General features: G+C 33.3%; 2 protein-coding genes across 2 annotated transcripts; both read right to left on the reverse strand.

Annotated features, from left to right (window-relative positions):
• Positions 1–402: 402 nt before the first annotated feature.
• Positions 403–4,978, reverse strand: LOC111286657 (uncharacterized). The gene is made up of 4 exons (XM_022876741.2): positions 4,805–4,978; positions 4,584–4,626; positions 1,782–4,454; positions 403–994 (listed from the first exon to the last, which is right to left on the reverse strand). Exons 3-4 carry the CDS (start codon positions 4,342–4,344, stop codon positions 618–620), a joined length of 2,940 nt encoding a protein of 979 aa, XP_022732476.2. The 5' UTR covers positions 4,345–4,454; positions 4,584–4,626; positions 4,805–4,978; the 3' UTR covers positions 403–617.
• Positions 4,979–13,493: 8,515 nt separating this feature from the next.
• LOC111284464 (uncharacterized) lies at positions 13,494–14,467 on the reverse strand. The gene has a single exon (XM_089763374.1). The coding sequence runs from the start codon at positions 14,239–14,241 to the stop codon at positions 13,684–13,686; it is 558 nt and encodes a 185-aa protein (XP_089619500.1). The 5' UTR covers positions 14,242–14,467; the 3' UTR covers positions 13,494–13,683.
• Between the last annotated feature and the right edge of the window lie 3,935 nt (positions 14,468–18,402).

The following is an 18,402-nucleotide window of genomic DNA, read 5'->3' on the forward strand; positions in this document are numbered from 1 at the left end:
AAAGCAAGATGTCGCAGATAATTTTCACCTTCATCCAAAAAATGGGATTTCAAGCACTTTCTCCGCTGACTGAAAGAGTCGGTCTTCCTGTGGGATATCCACTTACTTGCTAGTAATCGACCAAGGAGCTGGAACATATGTTTAGGATGACCAAAGACTCGAATTTCAGATTTCTATCTGAATAACTGTATCACTTGTGCTAAACATATATCAAAATCATTTTTCATATGAAGGAAAAAGAAAAAATGTTAGGCAAGGCACCCTACCTTTTTCCCGACCCTTTGTTGACCGGGGTGGCTCACTAGATGTTTTCAAGCAACTTAGGCCATGAGTCATAATCATGAGCCATAAAAGTAGGGCAATGATGAGCTAGGTAAGAAAAGAAGATCTTGAAAGATACTTGATAGAAAAATAAAACTGTAATTCATATAATGGCGTTTAGTTTATCTACATCTCTACATTCAGTAGTATGTATCCAACATACCATCAAACAAAACATTTGAGTGACAACCATTTTAATACCTTAATTTATAAACCTTATACTAAAAACCAAGGTGGAAAAGAAAAAGAAAATTAACCCAAAAAATAAAATTTCTGAACAAAATCATGCTATAATATTAGAAAGCCAAAACAGGTGAAGAAAATTTTAGGCCTGCTGGGACACCAGAACTTATTCTGAGAGCTGATTGTAGGGTTTTGGAGACGTCGGTTGCGCATGGGCGAGCAGTGGGGTCACCTGCCGTGCAATGAAGAGCTAGATTCATAGTCTCAACGATCTGGCTCTGGTTGTTGGATGCATAGCCCTTGATCATCGGATCAACCCACATATCAAGATGACAATCTGAGTAGCAATAACGGGCCCACTCCACCATGCTCTGGTATTGCACTCCAAATTCAGCATCCCCAGAACTTTTCCCCGTCAATAATTCAATCAGAATGATGCCGAATCCATAGATATCACTCTTTTCAGTCATATCTTTGCTTTCTCTAGCTTCTGTCAACAGAGGAGAAATATATATAAAAAAAAAAAAAAACTATGCATTAGCAAAATGTGCACGTGCATGGATTTGTAGCATAATAATAGTAGTAGTAGAATTTTTATTCCAGGCCAAGCTTTATATTTTTATGTATTGCAACCATCGCAAAGGTCCTTTAAAAAATCTTAAGTTTTTAGTGAAGTTAGCAAAAAAAAAAAAAACCCAACAAAATAAAAATCCCCAATGATTTAAATTTCTACTAGTGCAAAAATATGTAAATTGGTACGTACAACATTTTAATCATGATGCTTAAATTGGATGGTTTGGCGTCTTATTTTCAATGTGAATTTGATAACATGGCATGCACCAGGTAAAATAAGCCGGACTTTTTTTTTTTTAAGTTAATAAATCTTAACTACTTAGAAGTGCTTAAAGTTACTGTTTGAAGTATCTAAGAGGCAAAAACAATAATTTCTCATAATTTAAGGTTTCACTTGATGAATATTTTGCCACAAAAAAAATTTTCATATACGATAAAATTACATAATTAAGTTAATGTATACTTAAAAATATTTATATTTAACGTATTGTTAATGTATAAATTTAATGTTATATATTATTAATAAATTGTATAATTATATTTTATAAAAAATTAATTTTAAATATATTTTTTAGTTAAGTGTATTTTTTTAAGATTTTAAAATTAATTTTTTTATAATATTATTATTCACATTTATATACGGATAGTACGTAAATATAAATTCTAGTTAAAAAGGTACAGCATATGCTAGTATTTTTTATTACCTGGGGCAACGTACGCCGAAGAAATGAAGCGCTTGTTTTCTAAACAAACCGGTCCAGGAAGGCTCAATCGTAACCGAGGTTCTTCTTTTCCATCGATGATAACTCTATCCGGTGACATGCGTCCAACGAATATACTTGGCGAACAACATGAATGCAAAAACCGTAGAGCTTTTGCAAGCCCGATAGCAATTTTTCGCCGCCTCTCCCAGCTTAAGTCGTGAAGGATTTCGTTTAAAATTTTCCCTTCTATGTACTCGTAAGCCAAATATGCACCCTTTTCCGACCGGCATATTCCAATTAATTTAACAATATTTGGATGCTGAAGCTTGCCAAATTGTGTGATTTCAGACCAAAAACTTGATGGAATTGAGCTGACATCGTTCATTTCTTTCACGACGAATTGGAAATCATTTACAACCGACTTCCCTTTGAATGAGATGCCTTTATTACCTCTGGAAATAACGTTTGCTTCTTTGGCAGATAGTGTAATATCATCAATTGTTACTGATTTCGAAGCCTTGGAATCAAAGAACTGCAATTCCCATGTTCCATCTTCATTTTCCACTCTTTTCAGCTCCAAATTGTTTCTTCCTCGAAGGAGTACGACTCCAAAAGCAGCAAGAGTAAGCAACACTAAAGCAGCGAGAGAGCAAGCAACAGAAAACCACCAAGCTTGATTCTTAACCTTTTTGCATGGTGGTAAACCGCTCGTGTCATCTCCTCCACAAAGATCATTACCAGCAACTGCACTTGCATTTATTGCACGAAAGGCCCCGGTAGATGGTAATCCACCCTGTAAATGGTTGTAAGAAATATTCACTTGAACCAGTGATTCCGTTTTCCCCAACTTTGGTGGTACTTCACCAGACAATTGATTCTCCGACAAGTCAAGCTGACCAAGAACTGGCATTTCAGCGAAACCAGATGGAATTTGGCCACTGAGTTGGTTATGGCTTAAGTCTAGACTCACAAGCTTCTTGCATGAAGATAATTCTTCGGGGATTTCACCAGTCAGCTTGTTTCTAGATAGGCTTAATTGCATTAGCTCCGTTAACCTCCCAAAAGCACGTGGAACAGTACCTGAAAATCCATTTCGTGATAAGCCCAAGGCCTCAATATTTTGGCTACCAAATGCGTGAGGCAACTTCCCTGAAAACCTGTTTCCTGCCAAATTCAACATTTCAAGTGACGGCATATCCCATTTTTGCTCTCCGATATTGCCCCAAAGATTGTTGTTTGAGATATCCAAGAAGTATACGAGAGGCAGCTTCGTAAACTCTGAGGATAATTCGCCCGATAGACGATTATTTTGAAGTCTGACTCGCTGCAAGCTTTTGCAAGTGCTCAGATTCTTTGGAATGACACCTTCAAGCAAATTTGAGAAAAGAATGAGCTTAAAGAGACGACCCGAGCTGCAAAGTCCGTTTGGTATTCCTCCCGTGAGATTATTGGTGGAGAGGTCGAGAATCGTGAGATTATTATGTCTTCCAAGGCTTTTTGGAATCTCACCTGATAATCTGTTGGACCAAAGCTGAAGGACTTGAAGACGAGGCAAAGAAGTTAAAGCATTTGGGATTTTACCCGTGAAGCTGTTGCCGAAAAGATGAAGAATCTCTAGGTTTTGCAACTGAATTACAAGTTCTGAGATCTCTCCAGATAATGAATTATCACTAAGATCAAGAGAAACCAGCTTTTTGAGACCGAAAATGGACTTTGGGATGGAACCTGTAAGCTTATTTTGGTAAAGGAAGAGATACTGAAGATCACTGAGGTTTCCCAGGGTGGAAGGGATTTGACCAGTGAGCTTGTTGTAGACAAGATCAAGATGATTCAAGGAAGTCAACATACCAATTTCTTTTGGAATCTCACCGGAGAGATTATTATAGCCCAAGTATATCCACTTCAAGCTCTTCATTTTGCCTAATTCACGTGGAATTGAGCCAACTAATTGGTTTGAAGCCAAAGTCAAGAATTGCAAAGCAGTGATGTTTGATGTCGAGATAGGAATTTCCCCCACCAAAACATTCCCACCGAAATCAAGAAATTTTAGACTATAAAACGATCCGATTTCTTGTGGAATTTTCCTGGAAAGCATATTGTTTGAAAGATCCAATACCTCAAGGCAGGAAATGTAACCTCTTGGTATTTGACCAGTGAAATTATTGTTACTGAGGTTCAGAAATCGAAGTGAAGAGGTGGAAGAAAATATATCTAGAGGAATTTCACCATTGAGCTGGTTGCTGGAGAGATTTAAAGTTTCAACAAAAGGCAAATGGAAAATGGATGAGGAAACTAATTTCCCGGACAAGTTTTTGGCAGAAAGATCAAGTGTGTCAACATGAGACAAATTATTGCAAGTGATACCGTGCCACTGGCAAAAGGTGACAGAGGAATCCCAGTTTGACAGGAAGCCAGAAGGGTCATGGATTGAAGACTTGAAAGACAAAAGAAGCTCAAATTCTTTACCATGATCAGACACGACAAAATTGAAGAACAAGAACAACAACAACATGAACATGAACGACAATACTACTGGACTTGCTTTAGCTCCTTTCTTGGCCATCTCTATTTGGTGATGTTATGTTATGATTCTATAACATGTAAGAAAGATTTCAGAGTTTCGACTCTGCCTCCACCAAAGATGACCTTTGATATTATTCCACGGATCCCAAGCTGTTTGAAAAGGCAAGAAAAGCTTCTACTTTAGCATATTATAATAAACTGAAGTTAAATAAACATCCAATTGTTCATCTTTTGTAGTAAATAATTGAAAAAAAATGAGAAACCAAAGAATAAACTTACAATATGTGCATGAATCTATACTCAGATAAAGCACTCTAGATCCCTGCACCAAATTACACCAAACAAAATGAAATAATTGTCAAGAATCATTTTAACAGTTTTAATTTTACAGGAACAACTAGTTAATAAAGAACATGAAACGCATTAACACTTTTTTGCTAAGCAAAAAAATTAAATTTAAAATGGCAATAAAAACATTGGTGAAACGTCCAGTAACTTACCTAAATGTAGTTATTAGATTACAGTAAATTTCAAAGATTAATGGGATTTTGTCACACAGAAAAGAAAAGAAAAAAAAAAAACTTGGGTTGAATGGAGAAAGGAGGATTTTTTTTTTTTTTTTTGAGGGGGGGAGGGGGGGTGGTTTGCAACTTTTGAAGTGAAGATGGTAGGGTGAGAGAGAGTGAGAGAATTTGAGTGTATAAATAGATGGTTGTTGGAAGGGAAAGGGAAGTGGGCATTGAATTAAGATATAATTACGAGATTGCAACTTGACTTGCCTTTGAATGATGTTTGAAACACCAACGGTTGAAAGGGAAACACGGACAGATGTTGGAAAAGCCTCTGATTTTGTCGGATATTACCAAAATGCTCTTTTGACTGAATTTGGAACAGTGACAAAGATTTCTGTAACCGTTGAAAAGATTTGACCAAATTAAGTTTGTTTCTATTTTATAAGCTCATGTTTTCATTTCATTCCATTTTATTTCATTTACTTATGCCTTTGATGTTGTTCCTATTTACTAGATTGTGACTGACTCATGCTTTTGTTCCCTTTTTATAGAGGAATTTCATTATTTAATATAATTAATATATTCAGATTCGGAGTGAACATAATAATGCGGTGTAAAATTGATGTTTACCGAAAGTAATACCACATTTTTAGTCTTGAAGGTTAGATTAGCCTTGTTATTGCGATTGAAAAAAAATATAATTTAAAAAAGTATATTTAAAAGTGTTATAAAAAATAATTATTTAAAAATTTTAAGTGTTTGACATTATTACAAAATTATGCTATAGTGAATTAAAATATTTAAAAATACATATGTATAAAATAATAAAAGTTTAGAGATATGAGAATAATAAAATTATTTAATTACTCAAACATTATGGTTGAACCACAAAAATACTTCCTTGCTAGCTTTTTTATTTGAGTTTACAAACTAGATTTTTAAACAAAAATTCATATTTTTTATTGCGTAGCATTAAAATTTGATAAAATCAGCTTTCAATTTAAATGCTAAATTAGCTAAGAGGATAATTATGGGCAATAATCCGGATCAAAATAACTTAAGAAGAAATATTAAGCGAATGTGTAGGTCAAAGACCAAAGAGGAATGATAATACTTGTGGCACAAGGGATAGTGGAGTGAGATTAATTTGTAGTAATAATGCTATAACAAGTGATAGCAGCTATTTATGGCAATAGTAGTTGGTTCTGAAGGTCACTAATAATCTGAGGAAATTAAATTGCATGAATGAGCTTTGACTACCAAAAGCTAATGTTGGAAATAAGAATTATTACTAGTGGGATTGATAATGGAATGAAGTGTCCACTAAATTAATTAGTATCAATAAGCAATTTTTTACATAAATAATTGGATCAAAGTATTCAAAAACGAAATTTAAACCTCATCTAATAATGAATAGGTTTAAGGAAAACATATGTGAGGGTTATGCACTCTAAATTAAATTGGATTTTTTTTGGAAATACAATTAGAGGTGTTTTTAGGTTTAGCTTGAGCCAAAATTTATTCATCATGCATTCTCTCGTATCAATGTGATGCATTCAAAATTTTATTTATGGAATGTTTTTATATGGAATAAACCTAAGTTGATAAGGAAAGAAAATTCCTTCCCTTATCATTTGGACTAACCTTTTGTGAGTTAATACAAATTAACTTGAACAATTAATCTAAATCAGGTCCTCGTGTGAAATGAACATTATCATGTTATTTTTGGTCTGTTTCAATTTCATGGGTAAGAAGGGTGAGATTTAAACAGAAATAGTGATCTCTTTTTGGCAAACAAAAGGAGGCATTAGCGTTTCCTTATCATTATTTATGACAAGTCTTGGTTGGGAATTCTCTAAAGCATTCAACCGATGTGTTGTCATTGGTCATATATAAGACTTTGTCAGAAGAAATTATGACAAACTATTAATTCAGATATATTTTATTCTCTTCTTCATTCACTTCTGTCCGCAATAGCAGTATATCTTTATAAAACCCTGAACAAATGGGTTTGGATTGTAATTCTAGTGCAGAAAGTGAGGGCTACTTGGCAGAGAAAGGGAATGAAATAAGGCTCATCAGTCATCGCAGGCGTACGTAAAAGCAAAATTCTTCGACCCCTTTTGTTTGGACTCTATATAATTATCTTGGATTCTCCCACAGTAAAGAAAAGAAAGAAAGAGAAAGACATCAACCTTTTAGATAGATAGAGGGTACAAAAAGGAATTATAAGTGAGGCAAAGATCAGGAATAAAAAAAAGACAGTGAGTTTTTTATTTTTATATAAAGTTTTCAATAAAGAAAAGATAAAGAGGAAAGAAAAGGGAGGAATTAAGCTGTAGGCATATAGTCATATTGAGAAATTAGAAAGGAAAGGTAGGGAAAGTAAAGGAGAACACAAGAATTGAAAAGAAAAAGTTGGGTGTCCATACGTTCACTAATGCTCGTGCGCTCTCTCTCTCTCTCTCTCTCTCTCTCTCTCTCTATGAGGCTCTAAGGTAAGGGAATACCCCACCATCTCTTTCTCGAAGGAATATACAGTGTATGGTCTTTGTCATACCCAGCATGCTTTCTTTCATATATGTCTCCATTTTCTAGGGTTTTACAATAACAATCCTTTCTCTCCTTATTAGCCACCCCATTAAAATAGCTTTGCCCATTGAGCCTTAGCCTTGGCCTCCTCCACGTCCCTCCCCCCTAACGCCCACACCCCATTTCTCCACTCCTTTCTCTCCCCCCTTTTAGTCTTTTGCTTAGCTATCACATAATTGACGCATGCTTGTATTTTATTATATATATTGTCCAAAATAGTTGTTGTTGACAACTATATATAGAGATCGTACATATATTTGGATTTTAGTTAACAAAATATGAATGATAGGACTATGGTATCACTATTAATTTATGTCATTACGTGTAATTAATTGTTCCACTATTCTTTGGCTTAAAATGGGATATAATTGAAGAATCTACAACTCTTCCTTAAACCCACCTTTTAAGATTTATATTATATATGATTTTAACTACATGTGGTACATAATCTAAAAGAGGAGAGCATATAATATATAACTTTGCTTTATTACTATATATTTCTATGTTGTGAGTGTGATGGATCCCACTACATGAATAATGGAATTGAGAGGCATGAGGATTTACAGAAAAAAATTTTTCTCATTATGAAAAAGTTGGGCTCCTGTCATCCAGTGCTCATATACGATATCTAGAAACTAACTAATTGTCTTTCACATTTCTAGAATAGGTTATTTTTCATGTTTTGTGGTGTTTAATTTAGTATAATTAGAAGGTGGCAGATCAAAATACCTGATTCAGTTCAATATTCCCTTTGTAAGAATATAACATTAAAAAGTTGATTTATGCCAATATGATGTAAAGGGCATTAAAAACAATAAATCAATAACTAGGTTTAGTGCTTTCATTTTGTACTTATACTAATTAATATCTCACTTTTCATCTTATACCTTTTTTTATCTATTTCTTAAATCTTTCTTCTTCTTCTTCTTTTTTAATTTTTTTTTCCAATTGGTCTAATGAGGAATGCATGACGTGGAACCGACCCATATCCCTTGGAGAAGGGTCTGAATCCTCTTTTATTGTAGGGTTTCGTGTTCTTAGTCAGTGGTCCAGAGAGTGATCAATAAGTTTGAAACTTTAATACTACTTTGGCTAAAATGAGAGGACTAATAGCAGGAACTTGGATATCCCACTTTCTTTTCACAAAGAATAAATTTTTTATGCATTGTGATCAACAAATGTCGGGCGTAAGGGTCCACTGAGATTATAGCGTCGATTATTATTAGGTAAGTGATCAGCCAAATTGAGGGTCACATGGCAGCTGATCAAACCAGTGTCATAACACTGTATTTACCAAATGTTCTTCAAATTTGTTCTTCATCCAAAAAAAAAAAGATACTGAAAATATCGCCATTCTTTTTCGCTTTGCACATGAAGCCCATCAAGGAAACCTTTCCAGTTTGGTGATTTTAAGTTGAAAGTGGGAATGACAAAGAAACAAGTTGGCTAGCTTTCACCAAGAAAATACATGCATGCTTGCACGATTCATATTGTTTGTTTGGATCTTTGCTTTATTAGTTACTATTTCTTTAATTAACACTTTGGTGAATGAATATTTTTGAGATTTTGACAAACCCTAATTGCATTAATTGTTTTTTGGGGTTGAACCGAAGGAATCTCTATCTGGCCACTATGAATTTATATAAACAAGAATCTGGGGTTCTCAAGTCTTTTTTGCGATCCTCCCTATATTCTACTAGCTAATCATATCACGTTCCCCAATATGACATTAATAAAGGTTCGACAGACCACCCTTTTGGTTGTCTGCTCAATTATCTAGCTTTAGCAACAGTTTTCTATGTTAATTGCATGATCCAACCCACGACCAAAAAAAAAAAAAAACCTTTCTTACATATAGATAAACTTTAATTCGTCTTTTGACTGGGGATTTTTCATTCATAGTATATATGAAAGGGATGGATTTTAATAGGTTTTTCATTCATAGCTCTAATTTAATTTTATTACCCAACTGAGTACGAACTATGACATTCATATATTACTGTCATTTTCATGGTGGACACTCGACTTTGAATATTTAGATGAATGGTCCAATCAAATGACTAAAAATTTCACCTATTTTTAGAAAGCTCGGTCCATCATTCACTCTTTTAAACCCTAAAGTTAAGTCTATCGCACGTGTGTAGTCACTTTCTCTGTGAGATTTTGCACCAACTAAGACTCGCTTTGCTTAATTTTGTACAATAATTTGGAGGAGTTCGAGAGTTGGGACCATCGAGCAATTATGACGCTCAATTATAAATACAAACCCTTTCTTTGAGGTCCACGGTCCACCTAAATACAGCCTGCTCAGAGTATATATCGTTTGGATCATATGATGGGACACAACTTTAGAATTTGTTAAGCCCAATAAGAAGTCCATTGCCATTACCAGATGGGCATAAGTTTCATTAAGAGCTAAGTTGGCCATAAGGGTTTAGCCCATTTCTGTTCTTCCATAAGTTTCTTTGTGATGGCAACTTCCGAGTGTAGCTGAAGATAATTAACAGCTTCTCCATTAATTTCCTTCAAACCTGGCCCTCATCTATAAATACGGAAATCATGCCACCTAAATTCTTTGGCATCCATTCAGGATGACCCAAAAAGCTTTCCAGTCTTTCAAGGAAGGAATGGAACAAGGGGCTGTGATTGATTTCATCCGAAGACAATAAAAATTGAAGCTGTTCAATGTGTATACTGATGTGGAGGAAAGATAGCTACTGGTTATTGTAGAGTATATATATGCATTCACCTTAATTTGCAATTATATACTAGTACACATTAAAGTTATCATACATGTTCAAAACAACAAGAGCATCAAAAAAGCATTATCTATCAACTAAAGTTATCATATGCTAATACACATTATCTATCAACTTGTCAACCTAAATCCTCAGAAAAGCATCAAAATGAAGAAAACTAGTTAATTAGTCTTTAAAATCTATCTTTGGGACACAGCTACTGCTTCTAGCAATCTTTGGTGCTGACAAGTTCCTGGAACTTCGGTTTTCGTGGCTTCTTTTTGCTATATCCCTCATTGCGCAAGTCAATGAGAGTTTGGGGTTGAGTCTCGTAGTACAGTTGAATTGCTGGCAAAATTCCCTGTGGAAGCTCACTGCATCTTGCATGGCTGTATATGGAGCTCGATACAACCTCTCATTTACAGCCTCAGAGCAAAGACCGCAGACCCATTTCCCACAATGGCAACCCTTGACTCTTGTGATGTAATCTGAGGTGCAATCCTCTTTGAGTCCACAGCATTCGCACTCTGCTTGCTTTATTTGATCATCAACTGTAGAAGAAGATTCTAATGCTATATACTTTTCTATTTCCGAAGATACATCAGACACCGCCTTTAGAAAAAGCCTTTGCTTATTATTCTGTAGAAAGACACAAAATTTAAATTTTGAATCAATGTAAAACGTATGTACAAGAAGCAAAAGAAGCAATATTGTAAATTATACTCAGATATATATAAATACAGATATACCATTACCAAAAAGAGATCGGATGATTCTTTAACTGGTTACAAATTTGTGCTCCAAGGAAGCAAAACTATACTTGTATACGTATTTAGACAAAGAGAAAACAGTGAATTGAGTTGTGAATTGGAAGAATATATAAATAGAGAGAGAAGAGATCAACTGTATTAGATTGAGTTAGGTCTACATGTTCAATTTTACACTTTATAGACAGAAAAATCTGTATTATTATTTTTCTAAATGATAAGAGTCACTTTTCATCTCCATAAATGACTAGCAAATTGCACCACTAAGAGGGAGATGGTGTGCTGCAATTTGGAGAGAGAGAGAACAGTGATGGGAGATGTAATGGGAAAGGATTACATGCACCAACGAGGGGGACTATTATTAAAGTTTAAAGATGCCCAAATCCATGTGTTGCAGAAGTAATGGAATTTTGCAATCTCGTGCATGGCCATACACACTCGTGAGGATTCACGAGCCCCCTTCACTATAATATTTTATGTTTGTTGTCATTCGATTCGATGTTAGTAAAGTTTTATATATAGACGTGGAAGCATCTCTATCTATCACTTTTTGTTCATCCAAGAGCTATAATTTAAGTATATATAATTCAATGCATATATATATATATATGGTTTTATTGAAAATGTTCAAATTACAGTTAAGACGTTTGGTTTTATTTATAGAGCTGACTTCAAATCTTTCATGTTCAATTAATAAAACAAAAAAACAAAAATAAATAAAGATAAGAGGACTTGATTTAAATCTCTTCTAGAATAATATATAATTGCTCTATCAATTATAAAACATATTTTATGGTGCAAGAGATTTGTGCATATCCCAACTGCAAATGGATGAGGAGATAGAAATTAGCAAGGGGAAGAGAGATTTAAAAATAGTAGTAAAATATTTTTCAATTTTTTTATTTAATAATTAAGAAATCTAAAAAATATATATAAGATAGGAGTTCAAAACCCATCATCCCATCCCCACCAAAAAACAAAAAGTTTGACATCCAAAATTGTGCGGATCACGGAGAGATTTGCGTGCAAATCATTAGAAGATTTAATGATATATGGTCCCCATCCTATAGTTACCTAGTTCCCTAAAAACACATAGGCAGAAGGGGAACAAGGACATTTAAAGAGAAACCAATCTTCTTTCTCGTGTTGGTGATGCATTGCATCGTTTTATCAGTAACGGTTAGTGTCATGATCTTTAAATCATAATTTAAGTATCAAATAAAAAAAAATTAAATTTTGTTATCATATTAAATATTTTATTATAATTTAAAAAATATTTATAATATTAATTTATTATGATAATATTGATCATCATGCAAGACATTTATTCCATACTTATATGTGTTCGCTCCTATGATACATATCAACATATCAATCTTGATAAATGTTTTGACTCTAGTAATTAAGTGATTTGCCGACTAATAACCTAAGAGTAGGGATTTTTCATAAAAATATCTCTAATATCGTAGATTTTAAATATATTTAGAAATACAAATTCTTTTATTAAAAAAAAAGAAACACAAAGAATTTGATTAAAAAAAAAAAGAAATACAAAGAATAATTAGCCATTTAGGAAAAAAAAAAAAACTACCCACCCTTTTTTTTAAATATTATCTTTTTCAAAATATAATTTTTTCCAAATCATCACATTTTTTATCCACATAATGAGTGTCCAATTCTAATATATTTAAGTTCACTAACTAATTATTGATTTTGATTAACAATGTAAATATGCAACGAAAATTTTGCAAATTTCATGTAAAAAAATCTGAATTCAATTATTTTCCATTAAATATTTTTTTTTTAACTACATAATAAAATAATATATATGCAGGTCAATTTTTCTGCTTCTTTATTTTTTTCTATGCCATTTGGGCCAACCAGGAGTATCCTTCATCCCAACAAAATTCTTGTCTTTATTACTGTAAGTAGACACGCCTTGAGCTAGCCCATTTTTACAAGCCCACGACATAGGAAGATACATAAAAGATTGTTTATTTGATCCTTCTTTTGGGCCACGTAGGTCCAACTTCCTATAAAATTGGCACATATATAATTCCCTCTTCAGCTTAACACAATCTCTCAAAAGTTTTATCCTTAATCTTGCAATTGAGCTGATACTAATTTAATGCTTTGCCTTTCTTTTTATAGTCGAAGTTTGCTTGTGAGATGGATACCCTAGATTATAAGATTTTTCTTTTTTTTTTAATTTTATTTCAAATTTTATCAGTGCCTTTTTTTTTTTATTCCACAATAGTGGAATTCTTCATAGTTTTATAATGTTTAGCTTTATTTATATAACAACTATGTAATGGAAATATATGATGATAACTACAATAAAAATATTCACAATATTCTAAAATACAATTGCTAATTACTCAAAATATATCGTTACGAGATACAATCAGTTGTTCATGGGCAACCGATAAAAGCAGATAGGGACAACTAATAACTTAGCACAACATAGACACAAGAAAATCCTAAAATTAATGTCCAAGATTTGTTGCTCATATCCAAAGTTAAAACTTACAATTTTTAAGGTATCAGCTTTAAATCTTGGAAACAAAAGTGGGATTTGGAAGATGGAAAGACCTCAATTTCCTAATTATATGTACGTAGCTCTAGATTTAATAGGCTTAATTTCAAGTTTAAAAAGCAAAAGAATAAACAAAAATCTGAGATACTGCATTAATACAATTGCAAAGGCTTGTTCCATACAGAGACCCTAAGGAGGAAAATTTTTGAGCTAGCCATCGACTTTGAAGTTCCCTTATTTCACCATTGTCTGGTCACTATTCTCCTTGGCGATATCCGCCATACAACTAGAGCTCCTTGAGATACCACCCTTCTTTGGACCACTCTTGTCCCTGGGACTCATCGACTTAGCCCTGATTCTTGAACTCTTCTTCAGGATTTCTCTCATTGCCTCAGCTTGGTACAATAAAGGATGAGTCCGACCAAGTCTGTTGAACCTCACACAAGCACTCATATGCTCATTTAGGGCTTCTTCTCTTTTGCCCCCATTCTTCTCCACCTCTTCATTGATAGCTGCCGCACACAGACCGCAAACCAATTTCCCCGAGAACTTGTCTCGAACTTGACTAATGTACTCTGGAGTGCACTCCTCAGACATGCCACAGCACTCGCAATTGGCATCCTCAACTTCGGATATGGGCGGAAGGATTGCATCAACGGCTTCTTTGCTTAGTTCAAACGATATATCAGATATTGTTCTTTGGAGACTTTCCATTGAAAGCCGTGACTTGCTGATAGTACCGTTGCTCTGAGAGTGTGGACTAACTATGTTCTTTTCCCTATTTGGTGCCATGGCGGTGGATAACGAAATACTCTAAAGGGAAATGAAGTGGGAAAAACGAGTTTCTAGCTCCTTGGTGTAGGTTTAGTTTCTTAATAGCTGATCAGACCAACCAGTTTCATGTTAGGAACTGAAGTGAGGACCCCCATGATTTAATTTACATAGACGTTGTAATTTCTCTAGAAGCCTTTGGAAAATGTATATAGAATGCTGAAATTATTTATGCCTGCGATGAACAAGAGTGAGACAAATAAAGGATCCTGAATAGGCTAGATTTTTCATGATGATATATATATATATATATATATACATATATATATTTATCCATACTTCTAGATTTAAACTCGAAAGAATCGTGTGGCTGATGATGGGCAGCTATTAATTAACTCTGTCTCCTTTAACAAAGCAATCGAAATCAAATAAAATAGAACGTGAACTACACTTAGACTGAATGTATGCACCATCTAGCAAGAGTGATGAGCATGAGCTCAAGTGGACAACAAGCTAATGACACCCAGGTGTCTTGTGGAAATTATTGCTGATCAGGTTTTATGGTTATTCACGAGATGGCCTACTCCACCCATACGAATTCCAAGTGTTCCTGCTATGTGGAAAAAAAGTAAATGAAACTAATAGAATATGATTCTTTTTTAATCCTTTTGGTGTGGGCTCTGAAACAAGAGAAGAGTTTTAATCTAAACAAATCCAATATCACGAGAAATACATCAAAGCATGTGATCAGAGAAAGTGAGAGAGGGGATGGTTTTGGCATAAGGAGGAAATAAATTTTTTCAATAAAGGGGGTTTGCATTCACAGGGGTTGCCGGAGAAACTTAATTGAAAAGGCTTTTAATTGTGTGCTTTTTTGAACTTTATGAAGCCAAGGTGGGCACTTTTGTTATCCTCTTGTGATGAATTTGCATGAAACCCATTTAGCAAATTGGCCATTTTGTTTTAATCGCTTTGGTTTAAGCATTCCTAGAAATTCTAGGTGGAAAGACAACTTCTTTCTGGCTGTTTATTTGCTTTGTTATTTGTTAAAGTGGTGAAAAGCAAAAGCAAAGTGTTGCTCTTGGTTTAAGCACTTGAAAATACAAAAATCAGTTCTCAGTCATCTTTTATTACAGAGCAGAATTTGATGGTCCGATATCACTTGCCAATCTGATAATGATCACCAGTTATAGGTAAACTAGCTGGAGTTTGAAACTTAAATTAATACCAAACTCGCTCAGAAGTATTCCTTCACTTTGAGAGTCGAGAGCCTACTGCTTCAAAGCCTTCAAAAGAATTTCAAAGGAACAAAGAAAACCATAAAAAAAAAAAAAAAGGAATTATCTATTCATTCAAATTTCCCTTCATTGCAGCTTCAATTTTAGCAGTGTTCCTCGGCATTAGACCTTCATCTGCAAGGCTGAGCGTGAACTTGAAGGTAACAATGAAGAGATTAAACAACATTTGTGGCTAGACAGAATTTCTTCAATTTTGTTTAGAGCTCCCAAAATCAGTTCCTGAAGCAAGCAGGCAATGCAAACTTCTAGGCCTAACAAGAATCACCACGACTAGGTTTTATCGGTCTTCGGATTCAGCCTGTTGTAATCAGCTTCGTCGGTGGTTTCTGTTCTGCCTTTGGAACAGTCATCCAAGCTGACGGAAAACAGCAGCCCCGTGATTGTTAATTGGCTGGCCTATACTATTGTCTCTGTAACCCAATCATACTATGCTCAGCCCATTAGGGTTAAAAGATATGGACCACTAGAATTTGGCAGGACTGCCCAACTTCAAAGCTCAAGTATCATCATTAGGGATTCTTTCTTTTGTCTATGGCAAACAATTGCAACAACTTTTAACTTCAAAAGAACCCCAAAACCGTGTGGTCCGTCTACCAGCTTTTTAAATTTTCATCATCTGTCAGGTAAATACCAAATTAACCAAAAAGAATGATGATTTCATTTGCTTGATTTTGTCAAAAAATGTGAACAATTCTCCGTAAAACCTTAAATAACTATCCCATTGATTAAATCAATGAGTAGTTATTTGTCTTATTTTAATTATATTTAATATTTTAAAATAAAATATAAATATAAATATAATATTATTTAAAATTTTAATAAAAATTATATATAAATTTGATAAAATTAAAAAATATATCTTCATATAATATAAATTATAACATATAATTTTAAAACAAAATATAATATAAATATATAATTTTTAATTTTTAATTTTAAAAATAGTTTTAACTTCTTTTTGTCCATTACCGCAAATAAAAGCCGAAAACGATGAAAAATAATCATTTCCGCTCCTTTTTACACTCCCAAGAATGTCACTATAAAGTTGGGACAGCGGGAGAAAAGTATGATCTTGTCTCCATCAGTGGATGGCAACTTGATGTTCGACCATCCATTCATATTACTTCTTTTTGCAAAAAGACAAAATAAGTGGGATTAACACTTTAATAATTCTGTCTAAAGCTTAAAAATTATACCTAATTTGATGACATATTGTGCATTCTGTCTAAACCATGATGTTGTTTGGAATAATGAATATTGATCGATCAAGCCCACTGTGCATGTCGATCGTTTCTTTGGCAGGTCTTCTTGTCACTTTGATCTTTCTTGTCGGTATTATAGTCAGCTTGTTGCCCTTTAATGTTCCTTTCTCTGTTTGGCAACGGACACCCCGACAAAATACATACAGCAATAAGTTTTTGAGTGCAATACTTCACCAATTTTCTCGCTGCAGTCTTCAATACAAGATTAGAAGAGCAACCAATCCTTTCCTAACCCCAAAAGCACCATCTTGTGTTCACTTATCGTATTTGTCAATGTTTTATGTATGTTAGTATGTTAACTAAATTAACAACACATTAATAGAAGACACTGCAAATGTCACAATTTTTTTTTTCAATTATCCATTTGAATCGATTTAATAATATATAGTTTAATTTACATAGATTTTTCTTAAATAAATAATATTGTGTCCATTTTACGTTTAACATTATGCTTCTTACTAAAAGATTTATCAAATATTTATCGTTTAATTTAATTGATTTATATTGTCATTACATTTAATAAAATTCTTAATATTTATAATTTTTTAAATTTTTATTTTTTTTATTTAATAACAAAAATAAAATAAATTGATCCGATAACATATCATACTAGTTAGAAGCAAGAAAATATGGGGAAAATGATTTTCTATACAATCTACGAACATAAATTTCACCGCTTTTTAGAATTAAAATTGAATCCTTTTATTTGAAGAAGGTAAAAATACTCAAAACCGATGAGTTTCGACCCGATCCGACCTTTAGGGTCGATTTTTTTTTTTTAAATTGGGTAAGGTTGGGTAGCATAAAAAAATTTTGGGTTCAGGTTGGATTCAGATTTTAGGTAAATCTGATCCTACTCGACTCGACATAAAAATATATATAAATTATTTATTTAATTTTATATTTAATTTTTTATAATTATATATATATTTATATTTAAAATAATATCATTTTAATTTTAGATCGGATCAAATTTAGATATTAAAAATAAAAAAATTTATCGGGTGAGATAAGATTTTATATGTTTAAAATTAGATCAAATTTAAAACAAACAAAAATTCAATCCGACCCAATCTGTTACCATCACTACATTCATTTACACCTTCCCTTTCTTTTTTTTTTTATTTAATGCTCTTATCCGTTAATCTTAATCTGCTCTTTTTAGCACGTAGATCTATTTATTCTATGGTTTCTCATGACCCAGAACAATTTTAAACGTGGAGAAGTTATATCCTTACTCTTTATCCGTATACTTTATAGGCCAACATTAAGATACGTATCCTTATTCTTAATTATTTCTCTTTGTTGTTTACCTTGTTCATATCAAACTCTTTTCCATGATGTCACGTTATATTTTATAAACCCAAAAAATGGGATAAAATTTATTAATCTTTTAATTTAAAATATTTAGGGTAGAATAAGTGGCAAAGGGAGGCCGTATACAATCCAAACCCGCGCCTCTCTTCTACGTAAGATCGCCGTGATGTTTACGTGCGTCGCCGTGACAGAAAAGTACATGACAAACACTTATAAAATGTCAATTTTTTTGGCTAGGCTTATGAAATGTCATTTTTAATGTCCATCGTAAAGTCCGCTTACTTAATTATAGGAATAAAGATAAA

Source organism: Durio zibethinus, chromosome 6 (assembly GCF_047325235.1).
Source record: "Durio zibethinus cultivar Kanyao isolate XHJ-2024 chromosome 6, ASM4732523v1, whole genome shotgun sequence".
NCBI classification, from domain to species: Eukaryota; Viridiplantae; Streptophyta; class Magnoliopsida; order Malvales; family Malvaceae; genus Durio; species Durio zibethinus.